The sequence below is a fragment of the Manacus candei genome, unplaced genomic scaffold (genome assembly GCF_025592945.1).
Source record: "Manacus candei isolate 608988 ecotype Guabito, Panama unplaced genomic scaffold, ASM2559294v1 h1tg000027l, whole genome shotgun sequence".
Taxonomy (NCBI): Eukaryota; Metazoa; Chordata; class Aves; order Passeriformes; family Pipridae; genus Manacus; species Manacus candei.
The window spans coordinates 1,619,677-1,635,299 of NW_026138075.1; the positions used below are offsets into that span (position 1 = coordinate 1,619,677).

The following is a 15,623-nucleotide window of genomic DNA, read 5'->3' on the forward strand; positions in this document are numbered from 1 at the left end:
CTGTTTCATATAACAATCACCAAATTGTTTTTCACTAATTTTTTTTCAAGTAGAGACAGTAAAAGCAGTAACAGTGTCCGCTTCATATCCCTGGCTCTTGCACCAAAGCAACATCTTTCGCAAAGCCAGTTCTTTTAACTTCTTCTCCGTTTAAACAGGATAGACTTCCACATAGATACAACACTAGATTCCTGTTTTGCTAAGAGTTGTCCCCTTGTTCCTTGGTGGCTCACCTGTCCAGGTGTCTGCATCTAAGGCCAGACTAGGCAACTTCTCCGTTGCTCTCATGCTTCACCGAGCTCCGTTCCCATGGAAACTTCCTCGCCGCCCGTATGGCTTTCTCTGCCATACAGTATCCACGTAGATGCAGTACCACGTCGGGGTCACCACATGTCGCTGTTGGAACGGACCGCGACACAAAATATCCAGCAAGACAGTTTCTTGGAAAGAAAAGGAAGCAACAGCAACCTGGAGCTGCATTTTACAGCTCTTTAAATACAGCTCTTTAGGCATACGTATATTACACAGATAGGTCAATTCTTACAGCTAATAAGTGGACTTTCTTAGTTCTGCTTTTTCACAACATCTTTGCACATCTGTTCTTGTTTTCCTTTAATGTTTATATTTTTCTCAGCCACTCTGTTCAAAATAAGTCCTTGTTCTCATGGGACAGTGTCCTTGTTCTCACGGGACAGCTTTCTCCTGATGTTTTTCTCCTCAGAGTGCATCAACATGTTGTCAGGACCAAGACCTCCATTCTCAGTCAGCTTTTCGTTCTGTATCAGGGGTCTCGGTCCAGCCAAGATTCCCCACATAGGACTTCTTTTATATTATTAGCTTTTATCATTTTGATGAGGACGTTCCTATCACGATTATATATCTAGGCAGGATGTGATTGTAATAAATAAATAGCCAGAGATCCTGATTCTTCCATGTACCATTTTAATTTCAGATGCTTATTTTGAAAACAAATCTGTTGTATATTTTTATCTATACATTGTTGGTACAAATAGCCATGTTAAAGAAACTTTATAGGAATAACATGTACACTAGGCCATTCAAGAGTTGTTTTTTGATAAACTTACAGTTATCATAGTTTTTTTACCATTTTGTAGAGACCTCTTATTAGAACTCCTCTTAGTGTAGTTTCTGTCAAGGTAGTACCTGCTTATGGGGAGAAAATGTTTGGAAAATATGCTTCTTTTAAGTATTTTTAACAGATCAATAAGTGGTGTCTTTCTACCTTGAGTTCTGACATCTTTGCTTGTGGTTTTGTTTCAATGAAGCGTAAAAAAATTACAGTAAATGCTAAAAATCAAGTTGCATGCTTGCTGGGTTAACACATCAGTGAACAGCAATATTATTTTGGAGGAGCTGTTCTGCTACATTTCAAAATTTAACTTCAAAAAAAGTAGTCTTGCTGGTCTTGATCTAATTTTGATTTTGTGGTTGAATGCAAACCTAAAGCAAACAGCCTCGACTCTGGTCTGTGTATCTGTTTTAGTGCTTCAGCAGGATTTGGAAATTTGGATGAAAGTTCCCTGGTCCAAACAAGTGGTAGTGACCTTAGTGCAGAGGACAGAGAGCTATTGACAGCTTATCATCACAGTTCTGATGATGAAAAAGTGGATCTGGACCTGATTATGCACTTACTTTATAACATCTGTCATAGTTGTGAGGCTGGTAAGTATTACACACACAGTCCCAGTAAGTTACTGTGGATTCAGCTTTTGATAAATCCTACCTTTTTTTCAGAAATACCAAATAGGTAAAACCTTCCAAGTGCTAGTACTGGCATATACTGAAAGTGAACTTTCTGTTTAACTCTGTAAACCTACTTCTTTTTTAGGAGCAATTTTAATATTTCTTCCTGGATACGATGAGATAGTGAGCCTGAGGGACCGTATTCTTTATGATGACAGGAGATTTGCTGATAACGCTCACAGGTAAAGCCCCTAGTCTCTGTGACTGAGGTTTATATTTCTTCTTTAAAGATATTTAAAATGTCCTCTTTGTCTTGGATTAGGTACCAGGTTTTCATGCTTCATTCAAATATGCAGACTTTGGATCAGAAGAAAGTGCTTAAAAGTCCACCTTCTGGTGTCCGCAAAATAGTAAGTGTCAGAGGACTTCCTCAGGTATTATATTGATCTATTTTGTGTTTGCTTTTAACTATAGTTTTGGTTGTTTCTTGTTATAATTGCAGATTCTTTCTACAAACATTGCAGAAACCAGCATAACAGTCAATGATGTTGTATTTGTTATTGACTCAGGGAAGGTGAAAGAGGTATGATCGGCCTAAAATTTCTTTGGGAAGTAAACTTTGGAGAACTGTTTTTTTTATAGTAGGCTTCCAGCTAGTGCATGTCAAGCAATAAAGGTAACTGAGAAGTTTTGATGTTTATTTGTTTTATGACAAATACTGTAAATAGTAACTGTTTAAAAAGCCCTGTAAAAATTATTGTAAGTTGTTATGGTGATATATCTTTTTTTTAAACAGTATTTCTGTTTGATTTTTTTTTAAAAAACAAGTCTATCAGTTGAGACTGGCATCTTCCTGAGACTTAGAGAGCACCGGAAGTTCCCTTTGTCCAAATCTAATCCATTAAGCTTTTAAGCATTGTTTGATGTATTGAATGCCCATTCCTAAATCACTTGTAAGGAAAAGTGAGATATCATAATGAGGTAGTTTAAGACCTCCTGTATTGCTTTTAAAATTACATTTCATAGGGGATATGAAAATTTCTGAAGTTCTCGCAGTAACACAATTTTTCTGTAATTTTGCATCAAATGTAAGAAAATAAGGGTGTAATTTCCAAGTGGGACAAAGAGAAAAACATTAATCACTGTAATAACATATTTTTTCTTGGTTTCTGATAACTTAAAATGCAATCCGTGTCTTTTATTGACTTACAATTACCTATTGACTAGAAAACTTCCATTTAGAAAACTCTGTAGCACAAAGATACTGTGAAGGAGGTAAAAAAAAATTTTGAAACTAAATATTCAGAACATACCTTTGTGCCAGAAACTGCTGATGTTTTAATAGTTATTTTTTAATTTTTTTAAAGAACTTCTGTTGATAAATCATTACTAACTTTTATTTCAAGTACTCATTAAATCTTGGTTTTATGTTCCCTGCTTTGCTTTTATAGAAGTCTTTTGATGCACTAAGTTGTGTTACAATGCTAAAGATGGTGTGGATTTCAAAAGCCAGTGCTATCCAGAGAAAAGGCAGGTAATAAATGCTTTATACTGACTTTTATTTTGCATATATCTGATGTCCTGGCTGGTAAGAATAAAGTACAAACATAATAGCAGCCACACTGGGTAATGTTTCTAACCTAGTCCAGTACAATGTTGGACAATGGCCAATGCTCATGCTCTGCATTTCCTAAGTTGTAGAAGAGTGACACTCGAGAATATCCCAGAACTTGTATTGGATCTAGGTTGTTGTTCCCCCATGAACTTATTCTTCTTCCTCTTTCTCCCATGTAGCAGCAGCAGCCACAGTGTCCAATAAGGTGTTTCACAGCTTATCTGTGGGCAAAGGACTGCCTACTGCTAGTTTTTAGTTGATGTCCTGGCATCTTTGTTAGAAGAAACATTGAGCAGTAATTCCTTATTCACTGTCTCCAAACTATTCATGACTTTGGAGGCCTCGAACATGTTCTTTCCAACACTGTGGGTGAAGGCTGAGAAGTTACATATGTAGCAACAGATACCCATATTTTGTGACGTGATATTGGCATTAACCTACAGGGATTTGAGTGTGAATGTGAGCATTTGCTGTCTCTGTCCCTTCACTCACAAGCTATTTGGTCTTCATTTTATCTTTTGCTCCTAGAGTACCATCTAAATATTAGGGGGCTGTGAAGAGGAAGAAATGAAGTTTACAACTTACTTTCCTTATGGCAAAGGATGGATGAGATTTAGATTGATCTTGAATTGGCAAAACATCCCCATCCCTTTATTTAGATAGCCCTTTTGTTTTTCCAGATTTTTCAGTGTAGGGTTAAAAGTCTAATAATAAATTTCCATACTACCAAAAATAATTAATGTGCTGGAAAACTGTTAACTTTTTGTGTGGGACTTGCTCTTAACCACAAAATTATCTTTCTGTCAGACATTCTTCTACATTTGCATCCTAAGTTTGTGTGGGTTGTTTTTTTTGGTCGATTGGGTTTTTTTTTTAGAAAAGAAATTCTAATTTCACACCCTCCCGTATTTTATTTTCCAGGGCTGGTCGCTGTCAACCTGGAGTCTGTTTTCGTCTCTTCAGCAGGCTCCGATTTCAGAATATGTTGGAATTTCAGACTCCAGAACTTCTAAGAATGCCACTTCAGGTGCATGTTCAGTTAAAAATTGTGACTTTTAAAAAACGTATTATCATCAAACCATGCTATTAATTGCAAAAAAGCATGTATTTGTTTTGGTTTTCCCAAACTTTAACAATATTTTTCTGCTTTTTAACTTACAGGAGCTTTGTTTGCACACAAAACTTCTGGCTCCAATTAATTGTTCAATTGTTGACTTTCTCATGAAAGCTCCTGATCCTCCACCAGCTTTAATTGTGAGAAATGCTCTGCAAATGCTCAAGGTCAGTAGAGGAATAGATTTAAGTGGGAATTGTGTATGATCTGTATTTGTGGTGTAACATATCTTACTATCATTTGTGGTAATGTATCTTACTGACTTTTATTTATACAGAGACTATTGTTCAGTTACTTAAAGATGCTTTGAATTTCTGTTTGTTGTCTGTTTTCATTTTACATGTGTGGATGTATTTTTCCATGTTAAGGGAAGAGTGTGCTTTAAGATCTGGTCTTGAACTATTAGTTATTAGTTTGACTTGCCTTTTTAGTGTTTGGGAGCAAGTCTGGGTAATGTCCAATATTCGTATCCTTTCTGCTTTTGTTCACTTTGCCCTTTTCCCTTCGCCCTCATTTTTTATTTTTTTTTAATCAGGCTATAGATGCCATGGACCCTTGGGAAGATCTCACTGAACTTGGTTATCATCTCACTGAACTGCCGGTAGAGCCACACCTTGGTAAAATGGTGTTGTGTGCCGTAGCTTTGAAGTGCCTGGATCCTGTTCTTACCATTGCCTGTGCTCTTGCCTACCGAGACCCCTTTGTCCTTCCTGCACTGGCCTCTCAGAAGCGTGCAGCCATGCTCTGCAGGAAACGTTTTACTGCAGGAACATTTAGTGACCATATGGTGCTTCTCAGGGCTTTCCAGGTATTGCCTCATTTCAGTAATCACACATTGAAGTAAATGATGTACCAATCAAGTTGGATATAGAATGGTAGACTATGATTAAGTCCTTAGACAAGAAATTTTTTATTTTTGCCTAGTGGCTTTACTGTATATTGGACTCATAATTTAGTGACAGAACACTTTTTGTCTCGTCTTTTGGTGATATTTGCTAACTGGGTTAAATTCTGAATGTTACAGCAGGGTGCCCCTTTATATCCTGCTACACGGATAACTTAAAATAATGATCTTAACATAATAACCTTTATAATAATATAATAATAACATATTGGTCATTAGGTTAGGGAATGGGTAAAGAGAATATAGTATTTAACCAGAAAAAAAAAAATCTGGTTTGCTACATTTTCTTTCTTTCAAAGTGGTTTGTACCCTCATTTTATTGATGTAAATGTATTCTTTTTTTTTTAAATGCATTTTTTTAATTTTACATAATCAAATTAATAGGCAAATGTTCAAAAATTATCTTTTACAGGCTTGGCAGAAAGCACGCAGTGATGGCTGGGAGAGAGCCTTCTGTGAAAAGAACTTCCTGTCTCAAGCCACAATGGAAATCATTGTAGGAATGAGAACGCAGTTGCTTGGCCAGCTTAGGGCCTCAGGTAATAGCTTGGAAAAAGTTGTAATGTAGTTTTAGAGTCAAGTTTATACAAATTGTAACAAAAATAGTGTTCACTTGTGTGATTTTTCCTTCCTTAATTTGAAACAGTATGCATCCATGCTGGGCATGGTGGAGGTGCTAGAGTGAGAAAGTGTGGCTGGGGAACAGCTGATCTAGCTGAAAGCACCCTGGTTGTTCAGCATGCCACTGGCTTTCAGTGTGAGATATGTTTCCTTGGATTTTTCTGTTCTAGTAAATTGTTTCCATAGGAATTTGTTAAAAAACAGTTCAGACCCCAGGTTCTGAGGCAGAGTCAGTTAATTTCAGCTCTAGCTGGATGACCCCAGAGAGGGACCCTGAACAAAGAAATCACTGGGCCTTTATACCCTTACAGTCTGTGCATATAATCTTCACGTGCCCTGCATGTGCCTCACACACTCCTCTTGGTCCAATTTATGGTCTGGGATCTTCTAACACCTCATTGGTTTCTTTCTCCATGTCCACATCATCAGGCCATTAACTGCTCTTATCTTCCAGCCTGGGCCAACCTTGGGCCCCTCTAGGGTCTCAACCCTTATCTGAAAGTATCTCTTCTTTCCTCCCCTGCTTAGTTGTTCATGCCAACAGAGTTCATTTAAAGTTCACCTACACCAGATTTTGAGCAGGGCCCCCTCATGCTAAGCTATCAGGAAGTTACAATTAGACTTAAACCTGCACAATTAAGTTCTGATATGCTACGAGTAAACTAACTTTAAACCACAATAGGAATGTCTTGGTGTTAGTATTATAAGCAGTAATTATATTGTATGCAAGTATAAAAACTCTTCCCAGGGAGGATTTCAGTGTAATGGTTTCTTCTTGGTTAAGGTTAGTAGTCATGAAAAATACAACTAATTTGTAGTTTATTTCACTTTTTTTTTCCAATTCCTTTTGAGAAGCAAAGAAATAGATCTTAAGTACAAGCAAGTATAACACAATTTTTATGTCTTCTTTCTTCAGGTTTTGTTAGAACCAGAGGAGGAGCTGATATCAGAGATGTTAATACTAACTCTGAAAACTGGGCTGTAGTTAAAGCTGCCCTAGTGGCTGGGATGTATCCCAATCTTGTGCATGTAGACAGAGAAAGCCTGGTTTTGACTGGACCAAAGGAGAAGAAAGTGCGATTGCATCCTACCTCTGTGCTTAGTCAAACTCAGTATAAAAAGGTAAAATCACTTAACTTTTTAGAAAATACTGTTTTCTGGCAGCCTATAGAATGAAGAAGTGGAGTTGGTTGATTTTTCCAATATTTCAGTTAGTTCTTCCAAATGGAACACAACAAAATGTTAAAAAGAAAAAGCAAGTTATAAAAGTGTTTTCAAGATGTAACAGTGTGTGCTCATAACAGCAGGAAAAAGTTCTACTCTGAAAACCTTTTCTTTTTTTTTTGAGATGCTTTTTTATAGCAAAATATTTTGTTTCAAAGTGTTTAAGATAGTTCGGTAGTCTGGTTGAATTTCCTTGTGCTTTTTTTATTTGTGTGTGTATATAAATATGCATTTATTCTACATATATAAAATAAGCATTACGTTAAAATTTATTAATTAAACAGAGGATGAAATAGCCTAGCCTTATTTGCTCTTGCACAGATTCCCCCAGCAAATGGCCAAACTGCAGCTGTTCAGGCACTCCCAACAGACTGGCTTATATATGACGAAATGACGAGAGCTCACAGGATAGCGAACATCAGGTGCTGTTCTGTGGTAACACCTGTCACTGTGGCACTCTTCTGTGGACCAGCTAGATTACCAAGTAATGCTTTGCAGACATCTTCATCCTTTCGAGGTATACCGGAACCTGGATTTGGAGTATGGGATATACTAGTAGGTGGTGTGGAAGGCTTATTTTTCATGTATATTTTCCTCATATATTGGCTAATTCTTAAAACAACAGAGCTATGGTTCCTGTAGCTCTTCAAGAATAGTTTGTAGTCTCTGTAATAAATGTCTCTGCTTTATGAATCCTTGTACATTCATATCTATAAATTACACTTAGTTCTATAGTCTCAGAAGTTACAGTATAGTTTGTAAAGAAATAAAAAATGCAAACAAAATGTCTAATGACAGTACTAATGCTGAGAAGTGTAGTATGTATGTCTTTTTTTCTTCAGCCTAGTTTATTTGATTTTTTGAACCAAATTATTCAAACAATAATTTAGCTACAGTCAATATGGCAAATAGTCATATTGCTTCCAGCTGACACATGCATTTTAAAGAATATTTTCTACTGATAACTTTTAATGACAGTTAGCCATACTATTAACTAGAAGCAATAAAGAATGTATCAAAATTTTCTTTTTTCATGTTTAAGTGGAATGCTGTAGGAGTAGAAGCTGTCAGTTCTGTCAGAAGCTGTCAGTATCCTGCTGTCAGTTCTATAGAAATACTAGTTTGAATCAAAGTAAGAGTCCAAGATATTTTTGAAGCTTTCTTGTCTTACTCTTAAACTGTTACTCTTAAAATAGTGTTAATGATGATTAAATTGCACTTTGGGAAAAAAAAAAAAGGAATCCAAAATAGCCATGTGCATATGTAATTTTTTTTCCCCTAATGGGTCTTTAAATATGCTGTTTTACTAGGAAATAAAGCATAGAGCAGTGTGTTGGTTTTATGAACAACTTCAGGCAAAAGTTTGATAGTGGCTTGTTAATATTGATGAAGGTACATGAGTGAGTCCTGTCACATCAATACAGGTGTTTACTGACTTGGGCCCTCGGCAGGTCTGGCTGCTTCTGTTCTGCTAACTGAAGCAAAGACTTCCACTGAGGTGTATTTGCAGAATTTAAAAAGTGTGTTTACAAATATTTACATTTAAAAATAAAATTTAGGAAGAAAATTGTTGCTGCTAATACGGTAGTGTTCAAATTTCTGTATGTAAATGTAAATAATATAGAGGTGTTAATGCATCTTTTGTATTTAATTCAGGGGGTGGGGTATCTAATGAAAGCAGTGACAGTGAGATGGAGGACAAAACAACTGCTAATTTATCACTACTGAAGCTAGATGAATGGCTCCATCTCAGACTGGACCCTGAAGTAAGTAATGTGTCATTTCCATGTTGGTTACACATAGAAGGATATTTATGTTAAATCATCCTAAAAAGATTTGTGAAACATCTGAGTAAAAAAGAATTTTCTGTAAGAATGGTCCCTTTGAGTCTCTTGAATTTACATGACAATGTACTCTGTGAGTTAGCCTTTATTTCATAAGTTGGTTAAGAAATAGATCAACAGAGGCTCAACCCCCTTTTGCCCAGACTAGTCTATTTTGTGAATTCATGTATTCAACATCCAAGTTGTAAGGTTTCCTAACTTACAACCCATAACTCTCAATTCTTGCACCTATGAGCAAAAAAGAATAAAAATTATTAGTTACCTAGCCAGCAATGAGAGTGCTCATCCTTCTTCCTCTGTCATGATGTGGGTGTCCCCTGTATCACACTGGGAAGCAGGAAAGACTCAGCAGTCCAGCTGCTGTTAGATCTGCTTCAAAAGTGCTTTGGGTAAGCTGATGTGTTATACTTTCCAGCTTGGCAGTTTGGTCCATTTCCATAAGTTAGCAGATTCTAAAGAAGATACCAGACAAAAGATAATGGCTACAGGGATGAGCAAGCTGCAGGTGGTAGTGGCTGTATAATGGCCCTTTCTGCTCTGTATTGCCTGTGTGGTGCTCCCAGCACACATTAGACCTTAGTATAAGCTGGGTTAGCCAAAATCTGAGCGGGAGTTGGAAGAACAGTCCCAATAGCATATTGTATATTTCCTTCTCAGAGGATGACTAAAGTTGGATCAAAACGGAGCACCTGAAACTGGAATTGCTGAAAGAAAATTGTTGTGAGATTATAGAAAAAGAATCAAAAAACCTCAGCCTTTGAAGATAGAAGTTTTCAGGTCACTGAGAAGTGCCTGTGGTAGGAGGTAGAGTAACTCAGAGCTCTTTTCCATAAGGTATGACTGAAGAGTGCAGGAATACAGACTGACTGATAGAAAAGGCATAAGACATGAAAATATTGGGGTTTTTTTAAAAAAAAAAGATTAATTTTTAAAGTGAAAAATAAAAAATGCAGTGTGTTTACAACACAATTTTAAATTATGTGCAGAGCTATGTGAAATGTTTTAAAAATTATCATACACCTGGCGAAAGAAAAGGTAACAGCTTAGTTTAAATGTGGGGGTTTTTCCCCCTCTCTGGGACCTTAGTCTTGCTTCTCAGTCTGACAGAATGCCAGCTGCTGCCTGATAGGAAACACTTAGGGTACCCTTTTCCTATTTCATCTAATTTTAGTTAGTCTTTAACAGAATTTAAATTCCTTACAGGCTGCTGATTTGCTGTTGCAACTTAGACAGAAGTGGCATAGCTTATTTCTGCGTCATATGAGAGCTCCTTCAAAGTCGTGGTCTCAGGCTGATGAAGCAACTGTAAGAACAATTGTAGCTGTTTTAACTGCTGAAGAACAGTCTGCAGGTTTGCAGCAACCATCAGGAATTGGTCAGAGACCAAGACCTGTGGCTTCTGAAGAACTTCCTTTAGCATCTACACGGAGGTCAGGCAACAGCAGAAAAAGTGCAGCAGAAACTGAATTCTCTGACTCCTCTAGTGCTGAAAAGTAAGCTGTTGAGATGATCTAGAGACTGTAATTTATTTGCCTCTAAAAGCATGGCTTGAATTTCTGCTAGTATTGAGAAGGAAGAAACAGTATAAATACAGCTGAAAGCTTTGATACTGTCTTATGCTGTGTTGTAGTGATTTCATGGAGAAGTATTTCATATGTATGCCTGCTGGTTAAGAGAGCAGTCAGGAATATTGACCATGAGTTGTGCTCTTTGAGAAATAGCAGGAGAGGTTTAACTGTAACATTCAAAAATCAATGCATGATAATTATATTTTTTTAGTTAGTGTTTAATATGTCTTTTAATTACTGTAATATATATAGTCATGCAATAGGCTGATATATAGATAAAAATTATTCTGTGGCTGCTTGTAAAAGTTGTGGTATGTTCTGTATCTACCTTTGCTCTTTAGAGTTTTAATGAAATCTACACCTCCTGCACTTCACCAGGCAAAGAAGTACAAACGAAAAAATATTTTACACTCCAAACAAACTTCAGATGACAGGTCAGATCGATCATCAGTGAAGTCTGCAGACAGCAGTAGCTATCCTAGCCCTTGTGCTAGTCCTTGTTCTCCAATATCTGGAAAGGTAAAGTTCTCATAACCATATTACCCTGCTCTTCAAAATGAATAGAACTTCTTGCTCGTATCTTTCAGCACCTATCAAGTATTGTATCGATAAATTAAGAACCAAACTTAGATTTTCATTGTTAACAAGTGCATAATATTTCTTCCTGGAACTTAAAATCAAGTCTAAATATCCTTGTTGCGCTAGTTTAATACAGTAAAAATATTATTCTCTGCAGACTTTTGAGGTAAAGCTATCCAAAGTTGAAAAAAATCAGATTTTTTTTTTAAACTTGGTATACTAAACAGTGAAGGTGTGTACGGCACATGCACTTCTGAACCCTTTGGTTTCTGCCTTCCTCTGTTTCTGTAATAGCATACATTAGTACTGATTCTATAAGTTTTGTGTTATCTGCCTTACTACAGCTGCTTGGGCATTTGGGGTTTTTTTATGATTATTTTAACAAAGCACACATTTTTAATTAGGTTATTGTCATAGTTCTCTCTATATACTTGAATAGTAAACTGCAGTAATACTAAACAGATCACTGAGGGGACAACCCATTGCTCTTTTCATCAAGAAATCATTGGAAAATTTAGTAATACCTCTTAAGTCTTTCAGTTTTTAGATTCAGCCAGTGTTAAAGAGAGAAAACTTCATGTTTCCTAAAGATGGAATACGAGTAGAGTGCTGCAGGCTACAGTACAGTATGATTAATTTTGTGTGGAACTTCAGGTCCATCAGACCTTCAAAGAATTGTAATTACTAAACTATTCAGGCCTATTCTACTGTACTTGCTTCCTGCCCCTCATGAATGAATTACTATGTTGAAAAGTGCTTAGAAATGTAAAATAGATGTGAAAATCAATTCAGACAGGAACAGCTGATAGATTCTATGTTTCTTGTATAATCTGGAAGAGGAGAGGAGGAACGCAGTGAAGGGATTTCTGTCTTTGTGTGTGTAAAACTTTAAAACTAAAGCGTGGTTTATTTTATTGTGTTTATTAATTTAATTTTTCTAGTGTTCCAAATCTCCTTCACCAAGACAAAATGTCCCAGTTCGGTACTTTATAATGAAAAGTAGCAACTTGCAGAACATTGATATTTCTCAGCAGAAGGGTATATGGTCCACTACACCAAGTAATGAGCGAAAACTGAATGGAGCCTTTTGGGAGAGCAGCGTGGTTTACTTAATATTTTCTGTTCAAGGGTCTGGACACTTTCAGGTGAGTTCGTAGCTAATACTGAATATTGGCTGTGGTTAATGTTTTAAAAGGGTGCAGCAAATGCCTATGTGTAGTATGGAGGGCTTTCCTTATGGCTCCTGACCTGATAAGTAGAGTAGGATGCCGATGTCTCTGGTTGTTGAGAAAAGAGTACTTCATTCTTCTCTAAAATAGACTGTTTTAATTAACTCAGTTTGTCCCTCAAAGGCTAAGACTAAATTGCATCCAAACATAATGAATCAGAATAGGGTTTATACCCTATATAAATGCTTTCAAACAACTACAATGAAATAAGTAAATAAAAAAATCCACAGAAAGCAAGTGATTGCTGCTCTTTTCTCTGCATACCAAAATAAATATTATAAGTGAACAAGCCGTTACGAATCACAGCTTTCTAAAGTCAGCAAACTCATAGATGGCTTTATTACAGATTTTAATAAAAACTGTTTTGCCTGAATTGTGGTTTCTAAAAGTTAGGAAACTGGGAAGCATGGCCATGATTCTTCCAGAGCTGTGTCTTGACTTCATATTTAGTGAGGTATTTGTCAACAATTCGTTGACAGATTTGTGCCTAGTTTAAAGTTACATTTGACCTGGTAGTGCGAAATTACAGGTTAGCTGTGTTGGAGAGTCAGCTAAACTCAATTGTTCCAGGTGAAGAAAGTTCAATTTACCTCTTTACATATAAACTATTTATAGAAGTCAGCTGAATTTAAAATCTAATGAACCAACCCAAATACAGCTATCTTGACAATACTGCTGGAGGATTGCAGTGAAATACACATACAGTGATTTGGCAAATGCAGTGTAATATTGAAAAGTAATTTTCAGCATGCCGGTTGATGCTGAAAATAGGCAGTTATGTTGGTGCTCTTAGACAAGGAAGCCGGGAAGGAAAGACACACCGAAGTCAGGATGTGGGTGGTTGATAGTGCCTTACCCTTCCAGTTTTGACAATGTAGTAGACCTTTATGAGAATGTGAGATTAACTTCTCTAATAATATTCTGTTATCCCAGGTGTCTCTTTTCTTTCTGCCTTTATTTTTCCTCTGTTCCTTTTGCTAATTTTCATTGAAGTCTGGCTTGAGCAATCTAGGACTGCATGTCTTACGGCAGCAGTATGTGCTGGTAACTTACATAGTGCACTGCATCTCTTGGACTCTTGTATCATAACTGGCGTAAATTTGCCTAAAGGGATGATACATTGTATGTGGCCTTGGTTTATTTTTCATTTGTTTGGGGGGTGTTTTTAAGGGGTGTCCTTAAATAAGTTAGATGCAGCCTTGGATTTGTGGTTTCTTTCATTTTCTTTCTGAATATTTGTCTTGTTGGAACTTCTTTCCACTTAACTGAAGGAGGAACTAAAAGCAACTTTGACTTCTGTCTTTGAAGAACAGCTGCACTCTTCTAATTCTATATGAAAGTTTGTTAACAGAGAGGGAACAGGGGAAGGAAGGAATAGATTTGCTCTAGAAGTATCTACAAGTAACAAGGAGTAGCTAATGGACTGTTCTGTAGTAGAACATTCATCTTGATTCCTTGCACTTCAGATGTTTTTACAACACCTTTTCAGCCTCTGTTACAAAGCTTAAAAAACCTCCAGTGGTAATTGTGAGAGATGAATTCAGAGACGTTCTTTGTGGTCAAACTCTAGAAGATATATTTTAGGTGGAAAAAGCCAAATGATACTTCTGACTTTCTTGATGTAAACATTTTAGAAGTCCACTCATTTATTTAATTCCAGCATAAATAGATATGCTCTCATTATGTCTGTTCTTACATATTTAAATTTTTGTTCCAGGGTTTTGCTAGAATGGATTCAGCAATAGGGTGTGAGAAAAGTCAAGACTGGGGATCTCCTGGTTTTGGAGGTGTATTTAAGGTGGAGTGGATCCAAAAAGAAAGCATTCCTTTTCAGTTTGCACACCATTTGGTCAACCCTTGGAATGACAATAAGAAAGTACAAATAAGCAGAGATGGCCAGGTAATGTTATTCTCTTCTGAAGTCTTTACTTGGTAGAATTGTGTATTGTTTATTAACTTGTTCAGCCTTGACGTTCATCTCAACTGTCCTCATATATCTGTTAATCTGAATCAGAGTTCATTGATCTGCACTGTGCCTTTTGCTAATGGAGAATTACTGTTGAACTAGTGGAAACACTGGATAAAATAAAAGAAGTTTATTACTTAATTTGTATTTTAAAAAATAGATAATTTAAGTCTGGATACATCAACAAATGAATGTTTGAGGGTTTTTTTAATTTCAGAGGTTTGTTCCATATTTGGTTCAGATGTGTTCCCTGAAATAGTCTGTTACACCCAAATAACTGTTCATAATTAGAGCTTTGAGTTTTCTGTAAAACCTGAAGAGAATCTTGATATTTGAGATGGAATAAAGCTTAGGACTGTTCTCCACTTTGTTAAATCTAAATTCAACTACAAAAAGATGGAAAAGAATTGGCACAAGAGTTCTCTGGCAGTTTCTGTGTTCTCCTCAGTCCCCTCCCAAAACATATCATTTGTACAACATTGTAGAGCTAAACTTCCTGTATTGTCTTCTCACTGCTTCCCCAAAACCTCTCCAGTTGTAAGAATGAGGAAAGGAGCATGCTGCAAGAACAAGGACAGGAATGTAGCACATGCTGTAGTTGACAGTAAGACCTAAAGAATCTCAATGATCCTAAAAACAAGTGGTTTATATTGGTTTGTATGATTCCACCAAGAGCCACTGTATGACCTGTGACCTGCCTTTCCATGTTCTCCACCACACTTGATTGAATTAAACTTAAAAGATGTAGAGAATGATAATCTTTAGTTAATGAGAAAGTGACATGTGGAAGGTATGAATTCTGTGGTGGATCTGTTCTTGTATATGGTGGTGATGTGTTCATTGGGAATTCTCTTCATGAGAACTGACATGTTGCAGTGAAGGAAAAAAACCCCAACAGCCTGTAGGCTAGGGTTGCTTATGGAAGTTTTTAATCTCCTGCTGAGCCCTTCCTGTGTGTGGAATTCTAATGTATGACTCAAGGGCAAAAGGAACGACCTTTTTCAGAAAGGTTGAAAGCGTTCACTGGCAACCTCTTCTAAGAATTTTGTAATTAATAGTTCTTCTGTGTCAGTAGTACAGTGCTAATAAGTTCTCTAATTTCTTGATCATTTCTAGGAGCTGGAACCACAAGTTGGAGAGCAGTTGCTGCAGCTTTGGGACCATATTCCTTCAGCAGGAAAAAACTCAACTGATTAAGCATGTCAGATAATGTGATGGAGGTATGCATTGTTTTCTGGTTTTATGATAGAGGAAA

At 36.7% G+C, this 15,623-nt stretch overlaps 1 protein-coding gene across 2 annotated transcripts in view; it reads left to right on the forward strand.

Moving 5' to 3' along the window:
- LOC127471879 (3'-5' RNA helicase YTHDC2) overlaps positions 1-15,623 on the forward strand; it is a 47,286-nt gene that overhangs the window by 20,201 nt on the left and 11,462 nt on the right. For both annotated transcript variants that reach the window (XM_051789315.1, XM_051789314.1), the window contains exons 13-29: positions 1,505-1,683; positions 1,850-1,946; positions 2,027-2,114; positions 2,207-2,287; positions 3,156-3,238; positions 4,241-4,346; positions 4,481-4,600; positions 4,969-5,241; positions 5,750-5,876; positions 6,875-7,080; positions 7,504-7,699; positions 8,839-8,948; positions 10,230-10,519; positions 10,936-11,113; positions 12,115-12,318; positions 14,120-14,302; positions 15,485-15,588. In XM_051789315.1, the coding sequence (XP_051645275.1) occupies positions 1,505-1,683; positions 1,850-1,946; positions 2,027-2,114; positions 2,207-2,287; positions 3,156-3,238; positions 4,241-4,346; positions 4,481-4,600; positions 4,969-5,241; positions 5,750-5,876; positions 6,875-7,080; positions 7,504-7,699; positions 8,839-8,948; positions 10,230-10,519; positions 10,936-11,113; positions 12,115-12,318; positions 14,120-14,302; positions 15,485-15,565 (2,602 nt within the window). In that variant the 3' untranslated portion in view covers positions 15,566-15,588. The remainder of the gene's footprint in view (positions 1-1,504; positions 1,684-1,849; positions 1,947-2,026; positions 2,115-2,206; positions 2,288-3,155; positions 3,239-4,240; positions 4,347-4,480; positions 4,601-4,968; positions 5,242-5,749; positions 5,877-6,874; positions 7,081-7,503; positions 7,700-8,838; positions 8,949-10,229; positions 10,520-10,935; positions 11,114-12,114; positions 12,319-14,119; positions 14,303-15,484; positions 15,589-15,623) is intronic.